The sequence below is a fragment of the Coturnix japonica genome, chromosome 5 (assembly GCF_054131305.1).
Source record: "Coturnix japonica strain WE chromosome 5, WE-NBRP24, whole genome shotgun sequence".
NCBI lineage: Eukaryota > Metazoa > Chordata > Aves > Galliformes > Phasianidae > Coturnix > Coturnix japonica.
Window position 1 is genome coordinate 23,124,382 of NC_140667.1, and position 26,469 is coordinate 23,150,850.

General features: G+C 45.4%; 2 protein-coding genes across 8 annotated transcripts in view; one reads left to right on the forward strand and one right to left on the reverse strand.

Annotated features, from left to right (window-relative positions):
* CSTPP1 (centriolar satellite-associated tubulin polyglutamylase complex regulator 1) overlaps window positions 1–26,469 on the reverse strand; it is a 93,062-nt gene that overhangs the window by 2,222 nt on the left and 64,371 nt on the right. For 4 of the 6 annotated variants that reach the window (XM_085548845.1, XM_085548844.1, XM_085548847.1 and 1 more), the window contains 5 exons: window positions 23,098–23,183; window positions 20,544–20,739; window positions 19,523–19,632; window positions 16,359–16,422; window positions 14,306–15,828 (listed from right to left, as the gene is read on the reverse strand). In XM_085548845.1, the coding sequence (XP_085404971.1) occupies window positions 15,648–15,828; window positions 16,359–16,422; window positions 19,523–19,632; window positions 20,544–20,739; window positions 23,098–23,183 (637 nt within the window). In that variant the 3' untranslated portion in view covers window positions 14,306–15,647. Of the gene's footprint in view, window positions 1–14,305; window positions 15,829–16,358; window positions 16,423–19,522; window positions 19,633–20,543; window positions 20,740–23,097; window positions 23,184–26,469 lie in introns of those variants that run through there. The other 2 variants (XM_085548846.1, XM_015864311.3) reach the window with 1 other exon arrangement.
* Window positions 4,423–13,974, forward strand: ARFGAP2 (ARF GTPase activating protein 2). Of its 2 annotated transcripts, XM_015864290.3 has the most exons (17): window positions 4,423–4,520; window positions 4,627–4,745; window positions 5,553–5,625; window positions 6,169–6,300; window positions 6,390–6,470; window positions 7,106–7,208; window positions 7,887–7,943; window positions 8,493–8,537; window positions 9,594–9,646; window positions 10,016–10,152; window positions 10,674–10,805; window positions 11,287–11,415; window positions 11,496–11,624; window positions 11,967–12,093; window positions 12,203–12,293; window positions 12,412–12,530; window positions 12,976–13,974. In XM_015864290.3, exons 1-17 carry the CDS (start codon window positions 4,446–4,448, stop codon window positions 12,994–12,996), a joined length of 1,623 nt encoding a protein of 540 aa, XP_015719776.2. In that variant the 5' UTR covers window positions 4,423–4,445; the 3' UTR covers window positions 12,997–13,974. The 2 variants fall into 2 exon arrangements, with proteins under 2 accessions (XP_015719776.2, XP_015719777.2); XM_015864291.3 differs by lacking the exon at window positions 8,493–8,537.

A 26,469-nucleotide genomic window follows, 5' to 3' on the forward strand; every position in this document is an offset into this window, starting at 1 on the left:
CTTCCCTTGGCAGGCTGCCTTGTTTTTCCATCAGAGAAGCTGATGGATTCCCATCCCTCTGGGGTTCAGAGAATACATTTCTCTCTTCATCCTTCTGAGAGGTTTTTTTTTTGTTTGCTTGTTTTTTGCTCTGTGCAAGGCCTCGTAATTAGGTTCCCTAAGGAAATTATATTCCCCATTGTCCCAGCTGTGCCACTTTCTTTCTTGTTCAACAGAATGTCTACCAAGGGAATGTCACCCAGATGCAACCTGGTTCCCATCCTTTTTGATCCAAGCTCCTCACTAACCTGATCAGATTTACAAGATGAAATGCTATGTGATACAAGCAACACTCCAGTCCCTGCACTGTTCTGTCACTCTCCGCTATTCATTTTTAGTTTCCTCGTTTCCTGCAACTCATTAATAGTGCTGGATACAGCAAACCTTGTCCTATTTATTAACCACCTCAAAAGGCTGAACACGTGTCTTATCAAACTATGACTAATGGCTAAGAAGTTTAATGACTGCCTTCTGGGAGGCAGATGTAACATCTACACCCTGCCTTGCTACGGGGTCTGGTTGAGGGTCTTCCTGCAGCTTTCTCCCCCTTCCAGCTGTATGGAAGACCCAACACATTTTCCCATTAAGCCAACAAATATTGTTTGTAATACATTCCCCTCTTGCATGCCATGCCCTCCCTGGCCTTGGACTCAGGTGCTTTTCCAGAAGTGCCCTCTCATGGCTGCAGAACAGCAGAGCCAAGTGCTAGAGATCTGTTATGCTTTAGGCAAACAGAGATTATACGACTGCAATGAGGCAGAAGGTCTGCACCTCTGCTAGGAGACTGTGCTTCTACCACTTCAATTTTTTAAATGTCTTAGGACAAGAATGATGTCTGCTAGTGAATCAGCCTTGCTGGTGCCAACTGCTGCTGTGTTTTGGGGGACCTAAGGGTGTGCATTGCTTCCTGGATTGCTCCTGTATGGGACAACACTGTGGGTCACTCTGAGAACAGTTAAGTTGATAATTAATAAATATGCAAACAGACACGGCACAGTGCATCATTGGGTGAGTGGGTAAAGAAGCAAGCCAGCCCTCTGGCTGCCAAAACAGACAGCCAAGGCATGGGCATCTGTACCAGCCTTCCTCACCCTCTCCCCCAAGCCACTATCCTGCATTTACCCTGCTGTCCCAGCTCAGCTGAACTGGCTGCACTCAGGTTTACAGCAGCTCCAGGCCCTGGGAGCTGCTGCAGCAGCAAAGCTGCAGTTTAGCCACCAAACAGAGGAGCATGGGGGGACCCTGTGGGGCTGCTGCAGAAAGCAGCGCTTCTGTTCTGCTTTCCAGGCTTCCTCCAGCACTGCCAAAGGCTCACCCTATCTCTAGCCAGCCTTGGGGCTTTACTCCCTCTCTGATTTTGTTTATGGCAATACAGCTCAGGGCCTGCTGACTGCCCAGTCTACCCACCTTGCTCCCACATGGTATGGGGAGCATGACTTTAAGCCACAGGGCATGTTATGACTGTCACCTGCTGAGCAGCCTGCCTGGAAGGACAGCTGTTATAGCACATCTCCAAACTGACCACTACAGCAATGTACAAAACACCCTACCCCCACCCCCAAGTACATCTGCTAGCTTTTCTCTGCTTTGGGGCATCCCCAAAGGCTCCCAGATCCCCAGCACATTTTGTGCCAGTCAGAGAGTTATTTTCAAACTATGTGCTTGAAAGCATTCAACAGTAACACCGGAAATAGGGTTACAATAGCAAAGCATAAAGACATAACATGTACATGCATACATACAGTTACTTAACAGCTGCTTCTCACTACCTCTTGAGTTACTCATGTATTGTGCTCCTTAATTTACATGCTTCTTCTACCCTTGCTGGCTTCTCTTCAAGCCACAACATTTGTTTGATTTGCAGTAAAACTGCCTAAGTTGTAAGCCTTAACAACACATTCACTCCACACGTAGCATAATAGCTCCTTATCTTAAATCTTGCCACAAGCATTGTATGCAGTCAGTGTGTGACGTGACTGCCTGCCTTTGTACAATACTCTTTCCAACAGAGACAGCTACTAATTACATTCTGTGTGGCACACTGGCAGACTGGTCTCAGTGTCTGTAAACGGGCTGTTTCAAAACAAACTACATATATATATATTTATACATATGATAGGCCTGTTTTAAGGGTTGCTCCTCTCTCCACACATCACTAGGTTCCTGATACCCCACCACTCACACTGTGACTCATGAGACACTGTCTCTCCCAGTTCTTTTTCAGGTAATGTAAGGTAGAAATAATATAAGGAGGGTGGTAATAATACAAGCATGATGGTAATAGATATCCAAAGGTTATCTACAGGAAAAACTCACCAATACAGATGCCTTCAGTCTAGCTGGAAAATACTGAGGCTGGTTATCCAATCTCTGTGAAGGAGCAATCTCAAGAGAGATGCTGCCTGAGTGGTGGTCAGCTCTTAAATGAGGTCTAGGAGAGGTGGAGTTGAGCTCCACTCCTTCCAGAAGCACAACTGAATTACCTTCACCTGTGCTCCCACAGCAGACCGACACTTGCCTCAGCTGATTAATCAGAGGTTCAGGCTGTGATTAATAGTTTCCCATACAGGTAGTTTACTGAATCTGCTGCATGTCCCCCCTCTTCATTCAGCAAAAGCATGAGAGGCCAATAGGTCTAAGCAGGAGGGCAGGATGCACACTCTCTCTCTTCTTCACAGTTATTCTGGTTCACGCTCTGGAAGGCAGTATAAGACAGCTAGGTCCCTTCTCCCTGCTGTCACCCTGCTTCCAGATGGGTCCCCAGAGGAGCACCTCCTTGGTTCAGTCCTAAAAGTGCAGGGCAGGTTTTATACCTACTGCAGCACTTCACTCCTCAGCTTCTCTAGCCCTCATCTGACATGTCCACTGCTTCTCATGCAGGGCCCTTGGGTTTTCTCTCTGCCACTTATCCTTCCACAGTAACCTCACACTCACAGGCAACAAGACTTCTGTGCTGACAAAGCATCCCCATTGGTATGGCACACTCCAAGAATGCACCTGGTTACCTTCCTTTGCTCTGCTGCATGATGCTAGAGAACAGCACTGACACTGGTAACACCGGCATCTCTCATTAGGAGGCTACAACTGGCTCAGAGTCTGGTGTCACAGCAGCCAGGAAGAAAAAGGCAAACTTCACACATGAAGTAGATGGACACGAAAGCTGAGGGCCAAAGAACAGGATGCCAGCTAGTTGTTCAGAAATTCAACAGCAAAGCACATGAGATGCAAGAGAAACAGACGCAGGAAATAGCAAGAACTGTGCAGCGACAGCACATGCTCACAGGGAACAGTCAGCAGCAGGAGGTCTTTCCTGTACTGACAGTGGCCACAAAAAGAAGCTGACTATTTCTCAGAGCAGCAGCATACTCTTCCTGCTGCTTTTATGTAAAACTGATGGACAGGATCGGCAGCCTTGCCAGGGCTTGGAGCAACCAGCATGGGCTGGAAAGCTTGCAAGGGACCTGACTGAGACAAAGCAGCTTAAGTAACCCTGCTGTAGCAATCCTGCCTGGGACACAGCACAGAGAGCATGAACCACATTCCCCTTCGTGAAGCAGAGGAGCCTGCACTCTCCCCACATGCCTCATAGTACAGACGGGCAGATACAATGTGTGATATTAACCGATAGACCTGAGGTCATTCCTCTTTCACTAACACTGCAAACAGACTGTGTCCTTCCTAATTCCTGCACAGCACATCCCTCAGGCAGCCAAACGTAAACTTCATCGGAGTAAAGCCAGCATAGGAGGGAAGCAGCATCACACTGCAGCACAATAGATGGGGACGGGGTAGAGCAAGTAACTCAGCCCTTGCAATGCCTGCTCTGCTTGCCATGCTCAGGTATTGCGGGGATGAGTCATGGTTGATGAAGGCACAGCCCTGTGGGAGCTGCCCTCAGCTCTTTTCTTCCCAGGGCACACGCAGCCCTTGCACCACTCAACGCTGGTTCTCCTGGTATGACTGCTAGGACAGCTGCACCATGAATGGGATCAGGGAACTCAGCTGGTTTAAAAATAGCCGTGACAAAAAGCTATCACTTACTTTTACCTAGATTGATTCCCCAGTACTGCTTGTGTAACCCCAGAAATGGCCATATAGAAGCATCCCCAAACTTTACAGGCCTTGCTAAGATCATGGGCCCTAGGCTCCCATGGCAATTAATTCTACCATCTATCTTGTGTATCGGTGGAAACATTAGAAATAAGTGACAAATATAAATAAAATAAACAAATATAAACAAAATAAGTGACAAATATAAACAAAATAAGCGCTCCCCCTGCCGGCGGGCACGGCACAGCCCGCCCCGCTGCCGGTTTGGGCTCGGGCGGTTCCCGTAGCCCCGCTGGCTCCTGCGCCCGTTGGGCCGTGCCGGGACCCGTCGACGCGGTGGCGTGTGGGAAGGAGAGATGATGGCGGCGGAGCCGAGCAAGACGGAGATCCAGACTCTTTTCAAGCGGCTCCGGGCGGCGCCGGCCAACAAGGTAACGGGCGGGGCCGGTTCTCTGCGGGACGGGGTCTGGGCGGCGGGGTCGGGGCCCGTGTGAACGGGGCTGTGGCTCAGCCCGGCCGTCCTTCTGTCCCCTCCAGTCGTGCTTCGACTGCGGCGCCAAGAACCCGAGCTGGGCCAGCATCACCTACGGGGTGTTCCTGTGCATCGACTGCTCCGGCGTCCACCGCTCCCTGGGCGTGCACCTCAGCTTCATCAGGTGTGTGACGGCGGGGATCGGGGCTCCGGCGGGGAACAGATCGGTGGCCAGGCGGTGCTTTGTGCCCTGTGTCTGCTCGGCAGGGCAGCGTCGTGCTGTGCCCCTGGGTCTCGTGTAACAGCGTCTGCACCTGCTTTGGAGGAGTTGAAAGGAGGCCGTGCCGTGCGAGTCTAACGAGAGGCTTATAATAAAGCGGGCTGAGGGTCTGTTTGGCAACGCTGAGCGATGCAAAGAGCGTTGTTAGCAGGAATGTTGTACTCTCTTTTCTGTGTTGGCCCAGTGGGGAAGGTGGTTTTGTGTTTTCATCCCGCTGCGCTTGTTTTCTGTACCTGTTTTTACATGCTGAGTAACAGCGTGGTGATCATTGCCCGTGCAGAGATAAGTTGAGTAACCCTAACAGGACGTGCCGTGCCCTTGCTGCATTTGACCGTTTTGGGCTGCTTTGTCATGTGCTCTGACTGGATGGGTGGGATGGGCCGTGCGTGAGTCTGTGAGCTGTGGTGAGATCAGATGTGGGATGGAAGCTTTCCTGCTTTGGGCCCCACCTCTCAGCAAGCCGTACCAGTGAGACACCCTCTCAATTTGGATACCGTGGTATTTGGTATGAAGCTGAAGCTGACTTTGTTCCTTGCTTTTAAAGTTTGGATTAATTCCTGATAAGAGCAAAGAATTCACTGAGATGTGCTTTCCCCCTTTGCCTCCTGTACGCTGGTGGAACAGAAGGGGGATCTCTGTTCTAGCTTGGAGCGTGCTTTTGCATTTGGCACACCTGTCTATCATTAACAGCAGTAATTTGTTCTCATGCAGGTCCACAGAGCTTGATTCTAACTGGAACTGGTTCCAGCTGAGGTGTATGCAAGTGGGCAGCAATGCCAACGCGGTGAGGAACTTCCATAGGCATTTTGCTTGCTTTCTCTATTGCTAATCCATATCCTCAGTTTCTTGCCCCTTTATTTTGTGTGGCTTTCTGGGTACCAACCTTTCTTTCTCTCTCTTTTCTTTTTCTTTGAAACGTGTAATGAGGCCAGGCATTTGTTAGGTGCACTTAGAAGTCAGCCTGCGACCTATACATGTATTGTTTTCTGGTATGCAGATCAGTCATTTACTGACACTTTCTTTATATGAAGGGCATGGTCCCCTTAATCAAAAGGAGTTAGTAACACTGATCACTTGGGCAGCTCTTGCTCAGCATGGTGACAGAAGCGTTCCTCTGGGAATGAAAGGGATTGTTCACATCCCTCTGGGGTTTGAATGAGACTTCTTGGGGGAAACTGAGTTGATCAGTGCAAGCTTCATGCCATGTGCTCAGTATTGTATCTCCTGTCTTTGGGAAGCTTCTCGTTCTTGTAGTTTTTGTGCCATGTCTAATTGCTGCTTGAGTATGACATAGCAGCAAGGAGACTAAATGTTCTTCTCTTTTTAGACTGCTTTCTTCCGCCAGCATGGCTGCACTACAACAGATGCCAATGCTAAGTATAACAGTCGAGCTGCCCAGATGTACAGAGAGAAGATCCGGCAGCTGGCAAGTGCTGCCATGGCCAAGTACGGCACTGATGTAAGTCCAAGCAGTTCTCTACTGTTAGGCACGTAGCACTTCATGCTGAGTCTTGTAGGATAGCTTCTTTTTAATTCTCTTCTCTTCAGTTGCTCATAGATGGACTCAGTGGAGCCCCTGGGCATTCCCCTGACAAGAGCGATGCTGATTTCTTCATGGAACACACACAGGTGGGAAGAATTGCTTAAACCAGATAGCTTTAACAGCTTTCAGGTAACCAGCTGTTTGCCCAGGAACCTGCATTGGCAGTAGGAGCAGTTCTGCTTAGTTTAGGATTCTAAACTGTACACACGTTCAGTAGTAACACAGAACAACTAAGATTCATTCAGACATCAGTCTGGAATGTAGTCCACAGATATAAATATTTCTGTATGGATCCTCAATACCTGCACCTTTTCTCTTTGAGAACGTCTTCAAGGAATCTCCCTGGATAATGCAGGGTCTCTCTGGTCAGTTAAAGCAAGGGTTGGCTATTACTTTGAACATCTGGTTTAGTTGGGTTTCCAGTGGAAGTGGATTTGATCAACTGCTTGTACAATGCTCTGTTATTCCTTGTGGTTTTCCATTCTGCTATTTTATTTTATTTTATTTATTTTATTTTATTTTATTTTATTTTATTTTATTTTATTTTATTATCTCAGTAAAGGAACATAGGCTTGTGTCATCTTCAGTGAGGGCACAGTCAGTTGTTTGGAACACGTTTCTAAACCTTAAGCTGAATCAAGGCTTCTGAACTAGAAGTAAGTTCAGGTTTATGAGATGTATTCATCCTCTGCAAATCATTAGAGTGATTTTCTCCTTACAGTCTTCCAGAACCTGGGATGTAGCAGATGCCAGCCAGAATCCTGCACAGTCTTCCTTGGAAATGGAAAAAGCACCAAAGTCATCAGAAAGCAGTGAAGCATCACGTGAGTTCTCTGCTGAATAATTTTCTCAAGAACCTGACTTCATTTCCAGGAGACCACAGTTCTGTATCACAGTTGGAAAGGCTTGTTTCAGGCTTGAAGGAATGGAAGCTCTGTGTGCTGTCTGAAAATGGCATGTGAATATAAAGCAGAAAACTGTTTCTAGGATGCGTTATGAAAAAAATCAAGAGTCTGGGAGCACAACAGTAATTAGAAACAACTTTGTATATTCTCTTTCAGAGCGTTTTCTGTCTTTTAATATGTTGAGAACACTGCAGAGTGTGTAACTTGCTCTGTGGAAATCTAAGGTAGTTGTGCTTGGGAAGGTGCAGCTCTCAACATGGAACTTAGCTTGGTTTGGTTGCTGTGGGGCACAGAAGTTAGCAGAGAGATAGTGAAACTTAGCATGCTGTGAGAATAAAGGAGTTAAGAGTATCTCACACAGAGGGTGGTGACGTGCTGGAACAGGTTACCCATGAAGGCTGTGGATGTCCCATCCCTGGAGGCATTCGGGGCCAGGCTGGATGTGGCTCTGGGCCACATCCTGGTCCAGTGGTTGGTGGCCTTGCACATAGCAGGGATGTTGAAACTCTATGATCATTGTGGTCCTTTTCAATTCATGCCATTCTATGATATGATTCTATGATCTCTGAATGTATTCTTCTGTTCTTGTGCCTGCAGATCCGAGCCAAGGCCCATCAATTGACTTGTTGAGCACATCTCCTAAAGCTCCTATAGGTAAGTAAGATTCTTTAGGATCTCTTAGGTCAGTTTTGCTGTTACACCTGCTGCTCAGTAGTAAGCTTAGTGGAGCTGGAACTGATGAACCTATTTTCAGAATGTTGAAAGGAGCTTATCTTCCTTTGGAAGCAATACTGAGTATTTCTGTAAATCTCCACAACAATCCACAGCTTATTGGAGGTTATCTTGCTCCTTTGGCTGATGATGTTCAAGGATATCTCATCTCAAAAGTTTGTTTGCATTTTGGGGCTTTGAACCAGAACTTGGTATTTTCGTATCTGGAACTTGGCTGATCAAGGCCACGTGGCTGGTTTGTGTTTTGTTTTGCTTTTTCCTCCAGAAACTTGGAAGCAAGTAATTCTTTAGCTTGTTGACTAACAGGAATTTATATCTGATTGTCCCAACCATTGCTCTCCTGTCTGCACAAAGCATTTTGCTGAGCTTTTCTTACCAAGAGTATGCTCATAGCCCACAGTGGGCTTCATCCTGGGTGGAAAGGCTACATCCTGAAGTATCCATTCATTCCCCATATTTGTTTCTTCTCAGACATGTCCATGTACCTGTCATCACAGGAGCCTGCTCCTGCCAGAGGTAACTGGCTAACAGGTGGCCTGCGCTGGCTGCTTATCACAACTCTGCCTGTCCATTTTGTGATTCTGCCTTCAAATCTAACTTTAGCTTCTTTTGCTTAGAGGGAGAGAATGAGCCAAAGCTTACATGTATCATATTGGGATCTAAGCTAAATATTGTTTCTCTGTTGCTATTTAAAAAACCCCATCTCCTTGCAGTAATAAAATCAAACAAGTTCTAAACGGTGAGATGAAAATAGTATCAGATAGGGAATTTGGACATCCATCTCAATGCTTTAAAAATTATGGTAAAATTAGAAAAGATCATTCTCAGCAGCCTGCCCAGTATCTCAAGTGTGGATTGACAAAAGTCATGTGGATGTAGGAAGTAGGGAGATAAAAGCCCAACAAGGGCAATCAGATTATGGAACTATGCAATGGTAAAAGCTGGAAAAGTGTCATAGGAAATCCCTCTTTATGCTTGCTTTGTTCTTACACTTTTTCCACAGGCATCTGCTGCTTGGCTGGACCTTGGCTGTTTTTACAGGCGTGGTGTGCCTTATCCCCTCATATTAACAGCTTTCTGATACAAGGTGTTGAGAAACCTGTTGCTTCTATAGCACAATACATTTGGTCCATTTTTTTGCTGGTGGTTTGTACATGTAAATGTAGCCTTAGGGTTCTTGTTTCTTTGTCCCTAAGGCACTGGTGAGACGCTGTGCATCAATTGGCTTTGAAGGTTTGTTCTCTTGGATTTATGTACAAAGTAAATCTTGTGCCTCTAGCAACCCTGATCTGTACTGGATAGGGTCACCAACCATATAACACTTGAAGGCACTTTCTGAACGCCTTACAGGTTTCTCCAGGGATGGATATGCTTCTCCAGGTCACTGGCCTGCAAATGTGGAGCTTTTCAGTGCATTTTTCTTGGCTGAGTGAAGTGTTAAATGAAGCTGCATGGTGTGCCCTGGACTCTATAGCAGCTGGACTGTGGTGGATGTTTGTGAGGGTTCCTGATTTATTTTGGCTTCTTAAAGTAATTCGCTTCTGCTTATTTGCTGCTTTGCTTCTCTTGCAGACCTTAAATCCTCCCTCATTGGAAAGAAGAAGCCAGGAGCTGCCAAGAAGGGGGTATGTTGGAGTTCCTATTTTCTGGAGAGGCAGCAGAGCACATCTCATATTACTGCTGTCCTTTCCCTGATCCTTTCCTTTCTGCCCTTAACCAAGCTGTCTACTGAGAGATACTTTTGGGGAAGGCAGAGCTTTATCTCATTGCCTCTTTTGAAAGATAGCTTTTATATTAATAGAAAAAAATAGACCTTGTTATGGTCTGGAGTGTACTGTGGCTGATCTCTTAGCACTTGCTGCTGGAGGGTGAACTCGTGTGTGTTTTTCCATGTTGTGTTGCAGGCAGTACTGCACCTGTACACAGCGACTACACAGGGAGACTGACTTTTCTATGTTTTTGTTGTTGTTGTTTGTTTGTTTGTTTGTTTGAAGTTGGGTGCCAAAAAAGGTCTTGGAGCCCAGAAAGTGAGTAGCCAGAGCTTCACTGAGATTGAGCGGCAAGCTCAGGTGGCAGAGCAGCTGAGGGAGCAGCAGGCAGTGGAGTCCAGGAAACAAGCAGAGGAATCCATGTAAGTGCCCTGTTCTGAATATCTTTCATATGTAAAGCAGAGATAATGTGGCTGATGCTGATCACTCCAGGACCACCTAATATGAAAACATCCTGCATAGTAGGATGAGCAGCAACCATAAGCCAAAGTGGTCATTGTAACAAGGCAGAAGTTATGCTGCCATATTTTATTCAGATTTTTACCTCTGGAAGAATTTAAGGAACAGATGTGGAAGTATTTGATTTTTCTGTTTACCTTGGGACAGGATTGAGGAAGCCAAACTGGATGAGATGTTGTTGTACCTCTGTCTGGGGGTGGGGAAGCAATGCCTACATCATGGAAATCAAGGATGGCTAGAAAAGAGTTGCATCTCAGAGTAAGGGAGACGAGAAGACAAGCTTTTGTGAAAGGACTTTTGGTCTGAGCTGTTATGGCAGCTGGTGTTTTGAAGGGTTATCAGGATTGTTTTTGCCCTTTTACGGTGTAGGCTAGGCTGAGGGAGAGGGTAAAGAGCTGGATCTCACCATAGTTCTTTCCTTCAGAGTCACCTCAATGCGACTGGCTTATCAGGAGCTGCAGCTTGATCGAAAGAAGGAAGAGAAAAAGCTTCAAAATCTTGAAGGGAAGAAGCGCGAACAAGCAGAGAGGCTAGGCATGGGCTTGGTGTCAAGAAGGTATGGCTGTGGATGGCATAGGATAGATGGAGGTGCTTTGAAACCACCCTGCTCTAGAATAGTTTCATAAGCAGTTGCTTGCTGCTCCTGTGATGCAAAAGGAGCTGGTAAAAGCGCTTGCATGCCGGACTGTCTAAAAATACTTTGGGCCCCAGAAGCAATGGAACCTGTTCAAAGGTTCTAATTCTCAATTGAGCTTTTCCAAAGGTGCATATGGCCGGTCAGTGCGTAGTTCTAGAGCCTTGCTGCTCGACAGATGTCCCTGTGTAGGCAGACATGTCCTCCTACCACCTTTGAGAAGGAGACTTGGAACTTCTAATGGAGTCAAGCCAGATATGTGGTGAATGTTTCCTACAGCTCTCCCTTTAGGCATGTGGCACTTGCCCTGTCTGTAAAGGTGATGTCCAGTTTTAGGGAGACAGGTTGTAGCAGCTGGATGCAGTCATACTTGTCAGCCCTAACTGCCTGTTTCTTGTGCTAGTTCTGTTTCACACTCAGTGATGTCTGAGATGCAAGTAATTGAGCAGGAGACGCCACTGGCTGCAAAGTCTTCCCGTTCCCAATTGGACTTATTTGAAGATGGCGGAGGCTTCACATCTGGACCCCCCAAGTAAGATTGAGCTTCAGTATAGTCTTTGGCTTATTCCCAAACACAATATCTGTCCTAAATTACCCATTTTTGGTATTTAGGTACAAATATAATCCCTTCTCATTTGAAGATGCCTTTGGCTCACGATGGGATACAGACTCCTCATGGGGTATGGACAAAGATGAGGAACCAGAGGTGACAGTTTCCAGTATTCGTCCAATTTCAGAGAGGTAAAGCAGCCACCGATGTTTCTGTACCTTCATTGTATATAAGAGCTGTAGGAGAGATGCTACTGTATTTTGACAGAATCTGAGCCATGTACTGCAGAAGATAACATACATAAATAATCCTGAGAAAATGAGCTTTCGCTAAAAGACTAATTCATTTCTATGCCTGTTGAATCCCAGTCTTTATAGTTATGAAATTTAACTGCCCTGAAGATGGGAGAGGAGCTCCCTGATAGTAGCTAGTGCCTGGGGCTTTGTTGCTTGTCTTTGATCAGATAGGATCTGAGAGAGAAGTCTTCCCTTACTGTGTTGCTGAGCTGAAGCTATCTCTTGTTGTTTCCTCAGGCCTACCAGTAGGCGGGATGTGGAGAACAGGACAGCAGTTGTGGAATCTAATGAAGCTCGGCAGAAGTTTGCAGGGGCTAAAGCCATCTCTTCAGATATGTTCTTTGGGCGGGAAGCAGATGCTGAGGTACATGTACTCCGCAGTGCTTCATTTGGTACACCTCTGACTTTATCTTCTCCTGTTTGCGCAGGCTGTACCCCTTCTTTACTTTTTTTGGTCTTCCTTTCTCCTGCAGTATGAAGCCAGGTCCCGACTACAGCAGCTCTCGGGCAGCAGTGCTATCAGCTCCGCAGACCTGTTTGGAGAGGCTGAGAATGCACACTCAGGTTTGTTAATGCTGGAGAGTGGGGTGTAGAGGCAGCTTTGGAGGACCTAGACTGGGGAGGGGTCAGGGTGCTCTCTGATGCTGGGGAACTCCAGTCTCACTTGTGCTGGTTCTCGTAGGTGGTGTATCAATCGGAAATGTTCTGCCTGCTGCTGATATTGCACAGTTTAAGCAAGGAGTGAAGTCAGTTGCTGGCAAGATGGCTGTCCTAGCCAATGGGGTGATGAACTCCCTCCAGGTGAGGCTGTGTTACAGGTTATGTTACTTCATCTACGCTCTAGTCATGCTTAGGTGCTTTAACCATATCCTGACTTCCACTGGGATTATTGCCGTCTTCTCAAATTGCATGGAAAGCGCCAGGTACAGATGCACCTTTTGTATCTGAGGACTCAATAGCTGAGCAATTCCAGGTGCCCAGTGAACACTACTTGGACAGCCTTACACTCCTGCTGTGGACAGGTTATTGTGTTATGTCTGTTATGTCAGATAAATCCTAGGTGGAGCTTAAAATCTCAGCCTATTGTACCTCCTATCTTGGCATGTTTTCTGTCTTGATGTAAATTTTCACTGACCTCTTATCTCTTGTTTGCATTCCAGTCCCAAACACCCTAAGACCTTGTTTTTTGCCTCTTTAGAGTTGGTGCAGCATTGCATTGTGGTAACTTGGTGTGTTTCCTCCCCAGGATCGTTATGGCTCATATTGATGACCCAAGGACTGCAACTCACAGGGAAGCCAGCAAGAGGCACCGATGCCACTTTTGCCTGGAGTATACTCTGCAGGATTGTCTTAGTTTATCTGGGGTGGGTGGGGAAGGGAGAAGGAAAGCACAAGGGTTCAGCACGTGGCTGTACGCAGGATGCTTTCCAAATATCTCTGGATTCCACACTGTATTAAAATTCAATGTGCCCTCAACCCACTGCTATTCACTAGCCAGTGGAGACTGGGGTAACCTCACTGCTGTGAAAGATAAGATGGGAACTCCTGTGGCTGCCCTCATCAGTGCTGCTGTCCTTCTTGGCCCATACCTTAGCTCACCATATGATAGAGGAAACAGGGATGCTGTATTTCTGAATGTGGTGTTACCTCGTCCTCATGGACATGAGTGTGGTTTCTTGTTCTGCTCAGTGCTTCTTTTGCCTGTTTCCATGCAGGCTGGTGTTGCAGATCACATCACCAGTAAGACATTTTCAGCTGCAAGGTTCTAGTGTGCATGGTAATCCATGGTGTCACGGATTCCTCTGTATTTTCAGGGTCTGCTTTGTACCATGGGGTAATCCTTCCTATTGTCTTGTAAACCAGCATGTATTGATGCAGGAGAACAAATCAAAGCAAAGATTATTTTTTTAGCTTCTAATCATATCAACAACAACAAAGTCCCAGGTACTGAAGTATGGTAGGGATGTTTGCTGGACCACTGGCTAGTGTGTTGCCCAGCCATACTTTACTTCCAGACTTGGACAGAGAAAAAAGTCCTGACCTCTGACTTTACTGAAGTGTGTTGTGGGTGAGGGAGGCTGCATGAGGACTGTTATTTTTGTCCTGCTCAGGTTGACTCTTTGCTCCTGACTGTGTTTTTAACAAGAGCTATTTTCAGGTATCTTTGACTATGCAGTTGAGGATGGAATAGCCCTTTATCCCCTATTAAGTGCTCTACAGTTGAAAAAGAACTGTATTAGCAAAACAAGAGGCTGGGTCTTTTTATTCTGTGGCTTCCCATCAAGAAACCTCCAGGGTTGGATCCCAACCTTATCCCATCTTTTTGTAGGCCTGAGCCGGATTTGTGTGGTGGGAGCCAAAAGGGCTGCGGTACCTGCAAGTCCTGCTGCCTCAGCAGCTGCCCTGCCTCTACCTGCATGGTGGGGCCATGTGGCTGCCTGGGGAGTGGGAGAGGCCTGTGCTTCCCTCTGCTTTCGCTTCAGTTCCTCACCACCTGGCTGGAGACAGAAGCTTCTGAGGGGGAGTGGGCAGAATGAGCCCTAGGGAGGGGACAGAGCAGCGCAGAAGAGCCCAGAGGTGGTGCAGGCCTTACACAGCAGGCTTTATTCTCCAGCTTTGCTTGTCACTCGGTGGGTGGGAGTCAACGTGCAGTTAAAGGGCATGCTAATAAATAACATAATAAATAAATAACACCTCCCACTACCTCCATAGCTAGGTCAGCAGTAGTGAAGGGATTACTCTTAAAATAGTTCCAGTATGTGCTGAATCCAGTCAGCTTACAGCAGCAATAAGCTTTGGGTTAACAGCTCTTAGTAGCCCATGCTGTGTAGTGTGCTACGGGGGGAAAGAGCAAGGAGACTCCCCAGGGCCCATAATAAACCAGAGTGTCTTATCAGTCTACTGCAGCCATGGCACAGGAGCATGGCTAGGGAAGGGTTCAGGGCAGCACCAGCCGGGCTGTGGAGTTAGTTACCATTAACACCATGAGGCTGTAACTCTTTTGTAGCTGTACATGCCACATTGTAGTGCTGCAATGCCAATACTTATAAAAATACCTAGGTCTTGCTTAAAAACTGCCTCTATCTCCCCTAGTGCTTCTGCCTACCGAATACGAGCAGGTGCCCTACATGTTTGCAGGCCATGCCACTGCTTGTGGCCAAGCAATCTCAAGACTTCATCTCTCTCCTCCACCCCCTCCAAAGCTCACTTTTGCCAGGCAAGCTTAACATGCTGTTGGAAGTAGTGGGAGGCCTCCCAGTATGGAACTGCAGCAGTGGAGCCAGACAGCATCATGCAGTACCCACTGAAATCCCGCTTATTATTTGCTATATTTGCTTTGGCATGTCTTGGACTCAGGGAGGAGGAAGCAGTGACAGGTGGTGTTCTACCTGGGGAACTTCAGGAATTTCTCTACCTTTGATCACATGCAGGTGCAGCTTTACTAGGAATAATTATAATGGAGCATGAATGCAAAGCTGCCACTGGCAATTTAACCACTCTATTGTCTAGGTCAAGTTTAAACACAGCTACCTGGCAATCAGCCTGCACCAGCACTCCCACTGATCCAGCACCTGCTGAACTGTGAGAGATCCCTGGTGAGAGAACACCCTGCTATTTCCAAGTACAGGCAGATTTAGCATCTGCTGATTTGTCTTACTTGCCAGCAGAGGGTAGCATAACTGCATCTGGAATTAGCTTCTGAGGAGGAGCTACTGCACGAATTTGGATTTAGGAAACTAGCAGCATTCTTGCTGGGAAGGAACAGATGGACCTGGCAGTGGGAACTGGCACTGCCACGCACACACTCGTGATGTGAACAGAACCCACTGTCAGAGCAGATGCTCCGGGAAGAGGTGCTGTACCTACAGTGAGCTCTGGACAAACCAAAGATGAGGAAGGTTCCCACCCTCACAACCTTCAGTTTTCAGAGGAGTCTGTCTCTTCATTGGAGCCTTCACTTTCAGCATCTATTTTTCGACGATGATGGAGAGGTTTCCAGGGAGAGTTTATCCTGGGAGAGTTACGGACGTGAAAATTAGCAGTGTCCCCGCTGGAGCTGGTGGGAGCAGAGATGGAAAGCCCTGAAACCTGAGCTACCCTGGAAGAGAAAAAAAAGCAGAAAAGGCTAAACTGGGTAGCCTAGCTTGTCATCTCCAGCCTTAACCATAGCAGTTTTGGAGTAAACTTGAGATAATTACTTATTCACAGCTAGCTCAGATAGAAAGATACTTGTGGCAAAGAGGAGGAACACTTTGCACTAGCACCTGCCAGACTTGCTCTGTGAATGATTTTTCTTCCTGTTAAAGAGATCTTTCTCCTGGGCTGAGCCTGTGTCCTCCAATACCCCTCATTTTCATTGTCCTAACAAAATGTCTCAGATCATTAGAGATTCTTCTGTTACCTCTAGATCCTCTTAGGTAAGTTTTCCCCCGATTCCAAAGTCCCTTTGAAGGATTTTGTTAGCTGCACCAAGACACCCCAACAAAAGGCCCTCTCTGCAAGGCCTGCAGTGTTAGTATCTCTATTGTTTTAGTTAAGTTAAAAAACCAGGGATAGTACTTTACTGAAGCCATCCTTAATGTGCCAATTTCCATTGTTTTACTTCCTATTCTATGCAACTCAACTTACAATTTCTCAAGTTCCTGATCCATGGCAGGGTCCAGAAACAAATCTCCTTTATCTGGCAAAGCCCCTGGAAACAAACAAACAGGGAAAATATTACAGCAGAGTTAAACTATTCAGCAGTAATCTTAAAGAAAATCACTCAAATGAATTCATCACCCTAAATCTGCTCTGGAAGACAGAGAAGACCCTTCCTTATACCCAGTAGAGAAATGAATTCTCAACAATCATGGGCAGACAAAGAATGATGGCTCATATTCTTCATCCTTCACACAGGCTGTAGCTGAGCTCAGATCAGATAGGGGGCACCCTAAGTGCTTTCTCACAGGACTTGAAGCTCTCAGAGGGTTGGCAGGGTCTGTTCACTTTACAGAACTACTGAGTGTGGACTGTCTCAGGGAGATGACACTCCATCAGCTTCATGTTCCTGCTAATTACAATTTGTAGCCATCAGTACCAGACACTATCAGGGTAACAGGTTGAATGTGCCACAGCCTGAAGCGCACATAGTACCACCCAGGGAGACATAGACTTCTGTGCTGCCCATCTTTTTTGTGGTGCACTGAGTTTGGGGATCAAAACACTCCACAGATGTGAGACTTGCTTTCCTTGCAATTCAGGAAGCTTAGCCCTGGATGGTGCATGAGAAGCATGGGGTGGATGAACTATATTTTACTGTTGCTTGCTGCCTGGGTAAGAAAGAAAAAACTGTTTAATAAACAGGTACCCTCCCTCAGCACAAGGCTCCTTTTCACATCTGAAGTTCCATTCAGGATGAAAGAGATGGGTGCAGTTCAGGACTGGAACAGCTGGTTGATCACCACTGTAGAACAACACCAGAACCTCAGAAAGAGCCCTCAGGAAGATGAGGCTCTCAGGACACCTCTCCTTACTAATTCTGTAGGTAACAGCTCACACGGGGGCTATGGGAGGGCCTGATAGGTCAGCACAAAGATGATGGGAACTGCCTACCACAGCCTGGACAGTGCAGCTGCACATTTGGTAACAAATCAACAGTGTAGTGAGGAATGCTCTTATTTTTGAGGAGACCTGGCTTCCACACTAAGAATTGTTGGGAAAAGAGTTTTATACTGCCCTGTGGGGACACATCTGGTTTCTGGCCCTGGCACCTTGGTCCTGAAGGAGGGGCTGGAGAGCCACTCCTGCACACAAACAAACTGGCAGCAGTTATCACAAATGTAGTAGCAACAAGCATCTAACAAATTAGAAGCAGTTCAGATCAGACCCACCTCCCTGACTTTCTTCAGTTCTGGTCTCTCCTGCACACAAGCAGGAAAAATTGGCATCGCTACAAGAGTGCTGGGAGGTCCAGTGCTTGCTTTCACATGTTCCATTAAAAGAATAAGCAGCTGAACCTTAACTTGTTTCTATGTTTGCAGAATCTAGTAAGGTCTCTGGGGTGCAAGAATTACTTGGGGGAGACAGTAAATGACATGGAGGATTCACAAGTCTACACTGACACAAGTTAAGCTGTAGATTCCCATTTGCCTGACACTCATCAGTGTTACCCCAGCTAGAATAAGCTGCTCTAATCCCTACTCTTGCTCCTCTAGGGGTGCCACTGGCTTTGTGAGACTGGGGAGGAAGCAGGCATCCTGACTCAAAGCTCCTTTGCCTGCCTTGTTGAAGGGCTTTGGGGAGCTTGTGATCTCCTACAGACCAAAGACTATTGAAATCACTATTGAAATCCTTCAGGAGATGAAAAACCATCAGAAAAAGAATCCCCCTATCCTTGCCAAGATGCAAGCACCTGTCAGACTTGTGGTTGCTGCCCCTCCTCTGTGAGAGGCCTTGGGAGGAGGCTGGCAGAGAGCCAGGGGATGGGCCCACATTAATGGAAGGGAAAACCCACACGCTTTGTAGGCAGCACAATGGAAGCCTTGGGCAGGATCTTTTTTTTCTTTTTCTTTTTCCTTTTTTCCATCTGTTTTGTTTGCTTTTGACTGGAAGTGGATTTTACTGGGCAAGGAAAGAAAGATTTTGTTTGATGCAATCCATGCATCACCTTCCCCAGTGAGTACACTGCTCCCTAAGCCTGTTTGCAGAAGGGATTGCAGAGTTGTATGCATGCACCTTTGATATATAATCTTCATCTTGTTGGGTAAGCAGCCCTTCCCCAGAAGAGCATTAGCAGCTTAGATGGTTTGCTGGAAGAAGAGGCTTAGCCTGGGAGGGGGACACTTCTATTATGACACACCTGTGTGAAAGAACAAACCCTCTGGCAAGGTACACCATCTTTCAGTGAGGCCTGTCTTTGAAATATGGGGACTGGGTGATGCTCAGGCCTGGGAGTAGAGGAGGAGGATACTCAAAGAGAGAAAAAGCCAACCCTTGCAGGCCTAATTATTTTCTGAGTAGAGATCAGTGAAAGTGTGTGAGCCTTCACCCACTTCTCCTCATCAAATGCAGAAAGCCATTTTTGTTCCCCTTTGCAGGACAAGCACAAGCAAGTCACATAAGAGGCAACATGGAATTATGTGTGTGAATTATGTTTGGATTACACAGTGTGCTTTGCCAATTGCTTCTCTGCTCTAGAACTGCTTGGTGATCCCTCTGGTTTCCAGTTCTGCAGCAGAATCTTGCATTTTATACCACCAGGCCATAGATTAATATATTAGAAAGATTATGGTGATGTGCAGGTAGATGGGGCATGAGCTGGGGGAGTCTGGGCTTAGTTTGAGTCTTTGAACCAAGAAGGCATCTGAAGTTTTCCCATTAGGTGCATCTTCTTTTTCTTGTTGACAATGAAAGCAGTCATTTAAAATCTGTGGGAGCATAAAGGGCTAAAACATAGTATGAAACTTCTATTTAAGCAGTCAGCTACCTTGCTTCCTGACCACCTCTATCCAACCTTTACAGCCAAGCATGCTAAAATGACAGTGCTGCTAAAATGAACACCTACCAAATACATAAAACACTGCTGTCTTAGGACAGCATTTCACATCTAATTTTATTGCTGACAGATCTCCACAGCTTCAAGCAGACAGTAAGGCGCAGTGTTTTTTAAAGTTTAATCCATAATAAAAATAGGAAAAACTCCCTCAATCTCTTTCTGGTGATGTAAAATCTGGGACATAAGTACAATGGGGATTCCAAAGAAATGCAGAATGACTGAAAATGTAGAGTTGTACCATTTAAAGAAACCTTACCTAGGGCTCTGTTGATTCCCTGATCCTTTGCAAGTGCCATAAGGAACCCAGAGAAGGTCATTCTCTGCACAGTACTCAGCAGTTCCTTCACAAGAGCAGAAGGTGGACAGCTAGGAGAAAAGAGACCAGAAAGTCATCTTGTCTTTCGAATGATGATCATATTTTCTATGATCAAGTGTAAAATGGAAGAGTAAGACAATTTATTGTTCTAACACTGTCACACTACCCTGGCTGTTTAAAACAACCAGCCAACAGGTTGTTTGTTTAGCACTGCATCTGCTCCCAATTTGTTAAGTAAGACTTTTGAGCTGAGATACATTCCTAAGAGCCGTCTTATCTGTCTCCCTTGCAAGGAAAGGGAGAAAAATCCAAATCTGCTCAGAGACACACACATGCCAACTTCTAACATATTCTTAAAAAAATATATAAATAAATAAAAGCAAAACAACATAAAAAACAAAGAGACCAGCTGTAGTTCAGTAGGGGCTAGAAAAACACTAGGCCTTACTGTGTATCTTTGACAGACACACTCTTCATAGTTTCTAGCATGTAGGGAGCAGATTTCTTGTGCCTGGGGTCTGTAACCAGCAACCAGCTCCACCCCAGATTCCAGTACAGACCAGCAGTGTGGTCTTGTCTAAGTACTAAGGCTTCAAACTCCATCCACCCCACTGTCGCTTGTCTACGCTTCAGGAACCAGGAACACATTTGCACTCATTTGTCTCCAGATAATTAATGATGGTAGATTAACCTCTCCTTGATGAAAGTGTCCATGTAAAACTAAGAAAAAAACCAGAGTCCCAAATAAAACAGCTCAAGAATGTGCTCAAACCCACATGTTTCTTAGGCCCATGTAATTGTTTTTCTCTTTTGGTTAAAGCAGTTCTGCTATGATCTCTCCCATCATACTTCTCCAATGAGATCTACTTGAAAGTTAGTCATGGATTTATTCACAGCTCCAATCTTACAAAGAGACCCCAGAAACAGACTTTCACATCTGTGTTCTGGACTCTGTTCATACCTGTATTTTGATCTGTCACACAAGGACTCTACACACTGGTAGAAGAGAGATGCCTCTACCCCATCAAGCAGTTTGCAGTCGTTTGGGGGTTGCCTCTGCCGATGTTGCCCAGAGGATGACGTTGGCACAATCACAGTATTTGGATTTTTACCAGCCAGTAGATCTTGATAAATAGCAGCCACACTTTCCAGGAATTCTGGAAAACCAGAAAGCAATTTACAAGTCAGGACTATAACCAGCAAAGCATCCTCCTGACCTACTGGACCCAAGATTAAACTGTCATTCTCTGCTCTGTGTTATGCATGACACCAACAGAAAATGGATGTAAGCATGACGCTAAAGCATCCTGCATATTCAGATCAGATATTATGCAGACACAAACAGCCATTTCCATGTAAGCTGCTGACATCTCCCTATTAGGGTGATTATGAGAAACCAGCCATTCTGTTCAGATTTTTCCAGAGGGAACAGAGGTTAGCAAACAGATGAAACAGTGGAGCATGAAAGCTAATGTCAAACATACAACTGGTTTTCAAAGTCTCAGAAATGTTCTTTCTTCACCTACAACCACCAACTAAGAACTCACCAAGCTGGGACAAAATATATAGAACTGCAACAGAAGCAAAAGGAGTAAATTAGTCAGGGCTCCAGGCTGCAGCCCAGCTTGTCTCTGTGCTCCTCCAAAGTAAATATAACACGGGATCTAAAGGAAGGGCCAGGGCAGGTCAGGGCTAGAGCTGGCAGAAAGCCTCTCCCCAGGCTCCTCATACTACCCACTGTTTACTGCAAGAACCTAATTTTAAACAAGTTTGTTTATGGATGTGGTCAGCAGTTTACAAATCTAGATTCCATTTGGAGTGGTTTGTATGTGTGTGGGTTGGTGGGAGAGCGTATGACAGGCTGCATGTGTGCGTTGTGCCTGGGTGAGCAGGACTGGGAAGGGATGTTTGAGTGTGTACACAAGGGCGTGTTTGTGAGGACTGCAGTGGCATTTGTGTCCCAAGTGAATGGAAGTGTGGTGATGTGCGTGAGGCGGGTGGAGAGGAAAGGCAGTATGTCAGCCCTGAGGCTGCGCTGAGGTTTTGCAGCTCAGTGGAAACATTTGTTGTATCAGAGAAGAACTTTCCAAACGCATTTTCTGCCCACAGCTAAAGGCATTGCAAGCCTGGTTCTGCCCAACCCAAAATGACTGTTGTAACTGTTTTTCTTTGATGACTTGTCATGGATAATGTTGTGATATGTGCAGAGGAGTTACAGGGCAAGTATACACAGAAAAGTACTAAGAAATAGAGATGTTTGTATTAGGAGCAGCAGCTGACTCGTAACTGCTGCAAAGATGAAAATTGGCAGGTTGGATCAGATCTCCAGGCCACCCAAGGCTCCACTCTGACCACAAACTATGCTCTACCACAGCTTCTAGCCAGTGTCTCCTAGTACCTCAGACCTGGCCCCTAGACATGAGTGTCCCAACAGCACCCCGTGCTTGGGAACATATCCTGATAAGGGAAATGCTTCTCTCTTTTCCTCTACCAATGTAGTTCCCTAAATGAGATTTCCTCTCCCCAATCACACTTTAGGGTGCTAGGACAAACAAGCCAACATATTTTAAAGCATCTCCCTACACAGGAAAAACACATGAATATTTATCCAAGTTTCTCCCCCTTGCCTCCCGAACTTAGTTTAAAAATACCTCAGGATTTTCACAGATGTGTATGTGTTGGTGAGTACATGTAAAGATAAACACACACATACTGTTATTATTTGATATGTAACTTTCCTGTCAGGAATTTTAAAAGAAGTACTCCATCTACTCAGGATTGGGGGAAGGATAGAATGTGAGAAATGACCAGTAATATGGGAAAGGTAGACAACAATTAGGGGCTCTCAAAGAAAAAAAAGGGGGTTCTTCATGGAACAGGTGGCAGGCCTGTGCAACTCCTTGCCAAAGGTTGTTGTGAAGGTTAACTGTTTACATGATTTCATGCGGATCATGAGAAGTCTTCAGGAGAGGAATCCTAAACCTACAACAACTATATGCATTTCAGAAAGATTTTGAGCTGAAAATGGACTGTAGTTGTGTGAGTATTAGGGAGGAGAATTTTATCAATTTGCCCAGTGCCTTTTTCTTTTCAAGGCACCAGCTCATGATCCCCGTTGGGGCCAGAATGCTGGGCTAGCCTTGTTCTAGGTTCTTCTGATCCTATCTCCAGCAGGGGTCAGTGCTTTAGGGGCAGAAATGCTGCATTAAAGAGCCATAGAAAAAGATGTTGCTGGTAAAAGTTAATTGTTAGTTGCTAACATACACTTGATAACGATAGAATATCATGTCTCGGGGCTAAGACAAATATGCCTAAGCTTTGGCCATTAGAAGTATCTTGCTATTCACCAAAATTTGGAAATTCTTTATGAAACCTCCTTATCTATTGGTATGAGTGATAACTTTTTCACTGTAGATTCCATTATCTATATATTGTCTGTGAAAAACCATACAAGATTTCGAAAAAGTGAAGGTTGTAATGACATGCTAGTGGTGAAGAAGCTTCCCAGTATTTACCTGAATAGTAGAACTGGATCTGGAAAGCAAAGAGGAAATCAGAAAAAGACATCAGACAATCCATAGCATCATCCATCAGCACAATCCTAGGAGTAAGATGAGAGAAACAGTTTAGTATCTCCAAAAGTACGAAACCTTCAAGCAGGAATACCAGATCTACAGAAAGAGCAGCTAGAGAGCTATGTGCAACTGAGGACAGCTAGCAGCTTGGCCCGGTGTAAGAGGCTGGGAAAGGGGAATGGGAGCATCTATCAGTGCGTAGGTGTGGACACACTAAAATCAAACCAATGCAGCTTGAGAAACTATGATGAGAAGATGATCCTGAATGTCAGTGTTATTACGCACTTCACCTTCAACATGTACAGAACAAGATGAACATTAAATGTAATTGATAGCCCGAGGGACACAATGGAACAAATACTGGCACAAAAACAAAACAAAAAAAGGTTCACATGACTATATAAAGAACAACCAGGCACTTACATGAGAATAAAACTGGTGTGAGCAGAATGAGACTTACACTATTATTTTGTATACCAGAGTTCATAGAACTGGGCTCTGTTTCCAGGTTTATAAGTGTAATAGCAGCGATTAGCTCCCAATCTATGGTCAAACCTAACTTGACTAAAAAGGAAATAACATGATGTCTCATTTGCACCAACCTTTAGAAGTACCCACTGTAAACATCCAATCTGCCTTTCCTAATGCATGAATCAGTCTTTTTTCATATATTATCAGGTCAAATTTCACAGAGACTGAAGTCTTCCTAGGTCAGGGACAATGCTTCTTTCTCACTGCAATGTCCCAGATATACTTAGGGTGTTGTATGCACCTCTATTTTGAACAGCAGAAATGGCAAAAGCATCAGCCAGATGCCATAAAGATGAAGTAGAAGTGAGAGCAAATTCCACCTTTTCCTTTCAGGAAAAAAAAAAATATAAAAAAAAATTGCTAAGAACTAAATTATGCCAAAAACATTCATAAAAATGAAAATATCATTCTGGTCACTATTACTACGTAAGGGTGAAAAGCTCTGAAGAGGGGAATATCAAACTTGGGCTGATCAATGATGGCTCAGAGTGGTAAACTGAAGGAAACACTCCACTTATAGGGAAAAAAAACAACAAAAACAAAACAAACTCAGAATGTTCAGAGGATGATAAAGAAAGGTGGTTGGTACTTCCTTTCAGCTGTGTGCTTTCCTGGACCACCAAGCAGCACTAAGCGGAAGCAGGTCTTCTGACCCTATCTGGTCAGTATCCATCATATCATGCCATATGAGAAAGATTACCATTTCATTACAGCCAAAGTATAGGTCATCTAGTAGGACCCTTTTGAACATGGGGCCAAATGTAATCCACAAACCAATTCCTGCAGCCTCAATAGTCTAAACACGTTGCAGGCAAAATGCTGTTATGTCTCATGTAAAAGACTCCAGGGAGCTGTGTGGGAGGCTGACCTAGAAGAGCTACAGGATCTTGCAAGAGGCTTACTTCCCTGCCACTCAGACCAGTTCTGTTCGCTGTGGCAAAATCAAACATGCGGAGCAGCTTGAATTAATTACCTCAAAGAAGAAAGACTGAGGCTAAGAGGGTCCCCAGGAGAAAACCCAGTATTTAAAACAAAACTCTTTGAAGATGTCAAAGTGCTTCTGATTTATTTATTATGTTCCAGAAGCCTCCTCCTCCTCCTCCTGTCTAAAGAAGCAGTAGCTTCAGTGCTTAATTCTCACTAATAAGCATGTTAGTGAGGTTGTCAGTGGCCACATCAAGGAAATGGCTTTGAAGCTGGCAGGCTGAGCATCTTCATCTCTCAGGCAATACTGCTCAGCTACTGGCATTTCCAACCACTCTTTAAGCACTGGAAATGCTATGGGCCACATCACTGGGAAGCTGTGTTTTCTGCTTTGACATGCTGGTCTATCTCCCAGACACTCTCAAAGCAGCAGCTCCAGAGCTGCTGGTGGTACATTTCTACATCCTGAAGAAGTGGAACAACAATAATGGAGAGTTTTTAAATGTGTTTTGTGGAGAAACACAATGTCACCTTCACAACAATAAACTAATCTCATTTTGTAAATTTAAAGCTATGGTCAATGTGTGGGCTCTGCAGCAACAATTTCCACACTTCTACTTAAAGTAGAGCATCAGGAAGTAGGCAGAAGTCTGGGAATTTAACATTTCTTGCTCTTAGAGATGGCAAGGAGCCTCAAAGGGGGACTGTATGGAACATATGTAACAGAGGAGTGTCTAAATAGAAGCAGGTGCACTCTGGTGCTGGGTTACTGACTCCACTTGGCCCAGGAGTCTGCACTCCGGAAATGTTGAGAAGTTTTTAAATCTAATACAATCGTTTATGAGGAGATTGACTGCAGCTGGCTATTTCCTCACATAGCCAGCTGACTGTGCAGCCAGGGAAGCTGAGAGAGCATCGTATGCAACGTATCTGCACCTCTTCTCTGAAACAACTGGCAAGGAGAGAATCTTAGCAATGGATTGTCAGTAGCTCAGAGAGCAGGACCTCAACTGTGGACAAAATCTGGAAGGTCTGAACTGAAACTCAAGACTGTTCATCAGGTAGCCAGTTTTTCAAGGGATTGTTTATTCGTTCTTGTCCAAATGATCCTTTAGGCCCTTGGGAGCTTGGACTTGGTTACAAGGTTAGTAGTTGGCCCCCCGTGAACAATGGAAAATAAGGAGAAAATCCAGAAAGGACTGAAGAACGATGCCTACGCTTGAGGATTCTGGTAAGAATGTAGTGGCCTTTTAGGGTTCAAGTGGGTTTGGCTGGCAGGAAAGCCCTGCTACTGTGCCAGTGGGGAAACTTTGTGATCTGCTGACTACAGCTAGAATCTCAGAAACCCAGACTAGACAGGATGTTCCCAGGACAAATTCTAGACCCGGCAAGTTGACCAGGCAAAGGACTTTTACTGTTCTCTACTACCATTAAGGGCTAACTGATTCTATGTGTTTTAAAGCCAGGCTGGATCAAATGGGTCTTCAGAGACTTGGTTTGTTTATTGATACATGGAGGCAAAAATAAATGGAACACACAAAAAGGACAAGATCTGCACTCTCCGGCAATCTTTTAGCAACGTAAGCTCCCATACTGCATAAACCAGCTCAGGACCCGTGTACTACTCTGCTCACGCTACTTCAATGAAGGCAGTGAGATCCTTGTGTTTGCTACAAGAGAAAAGTAAGTGCTCAGGTGAGGTCCTTAGATCCCATAACCTAACAGGAGCAATTCCTTCCTTTTCTCTCCTTCTGCAGTTTCACGATTCAGAAAGCCAGAAGGTGCCTCTGAAGATCAAAGGTATCCCTGTAGATAAAAATATTTAATGTGCTAATGCCTATAGCCCTTTGAAGACAA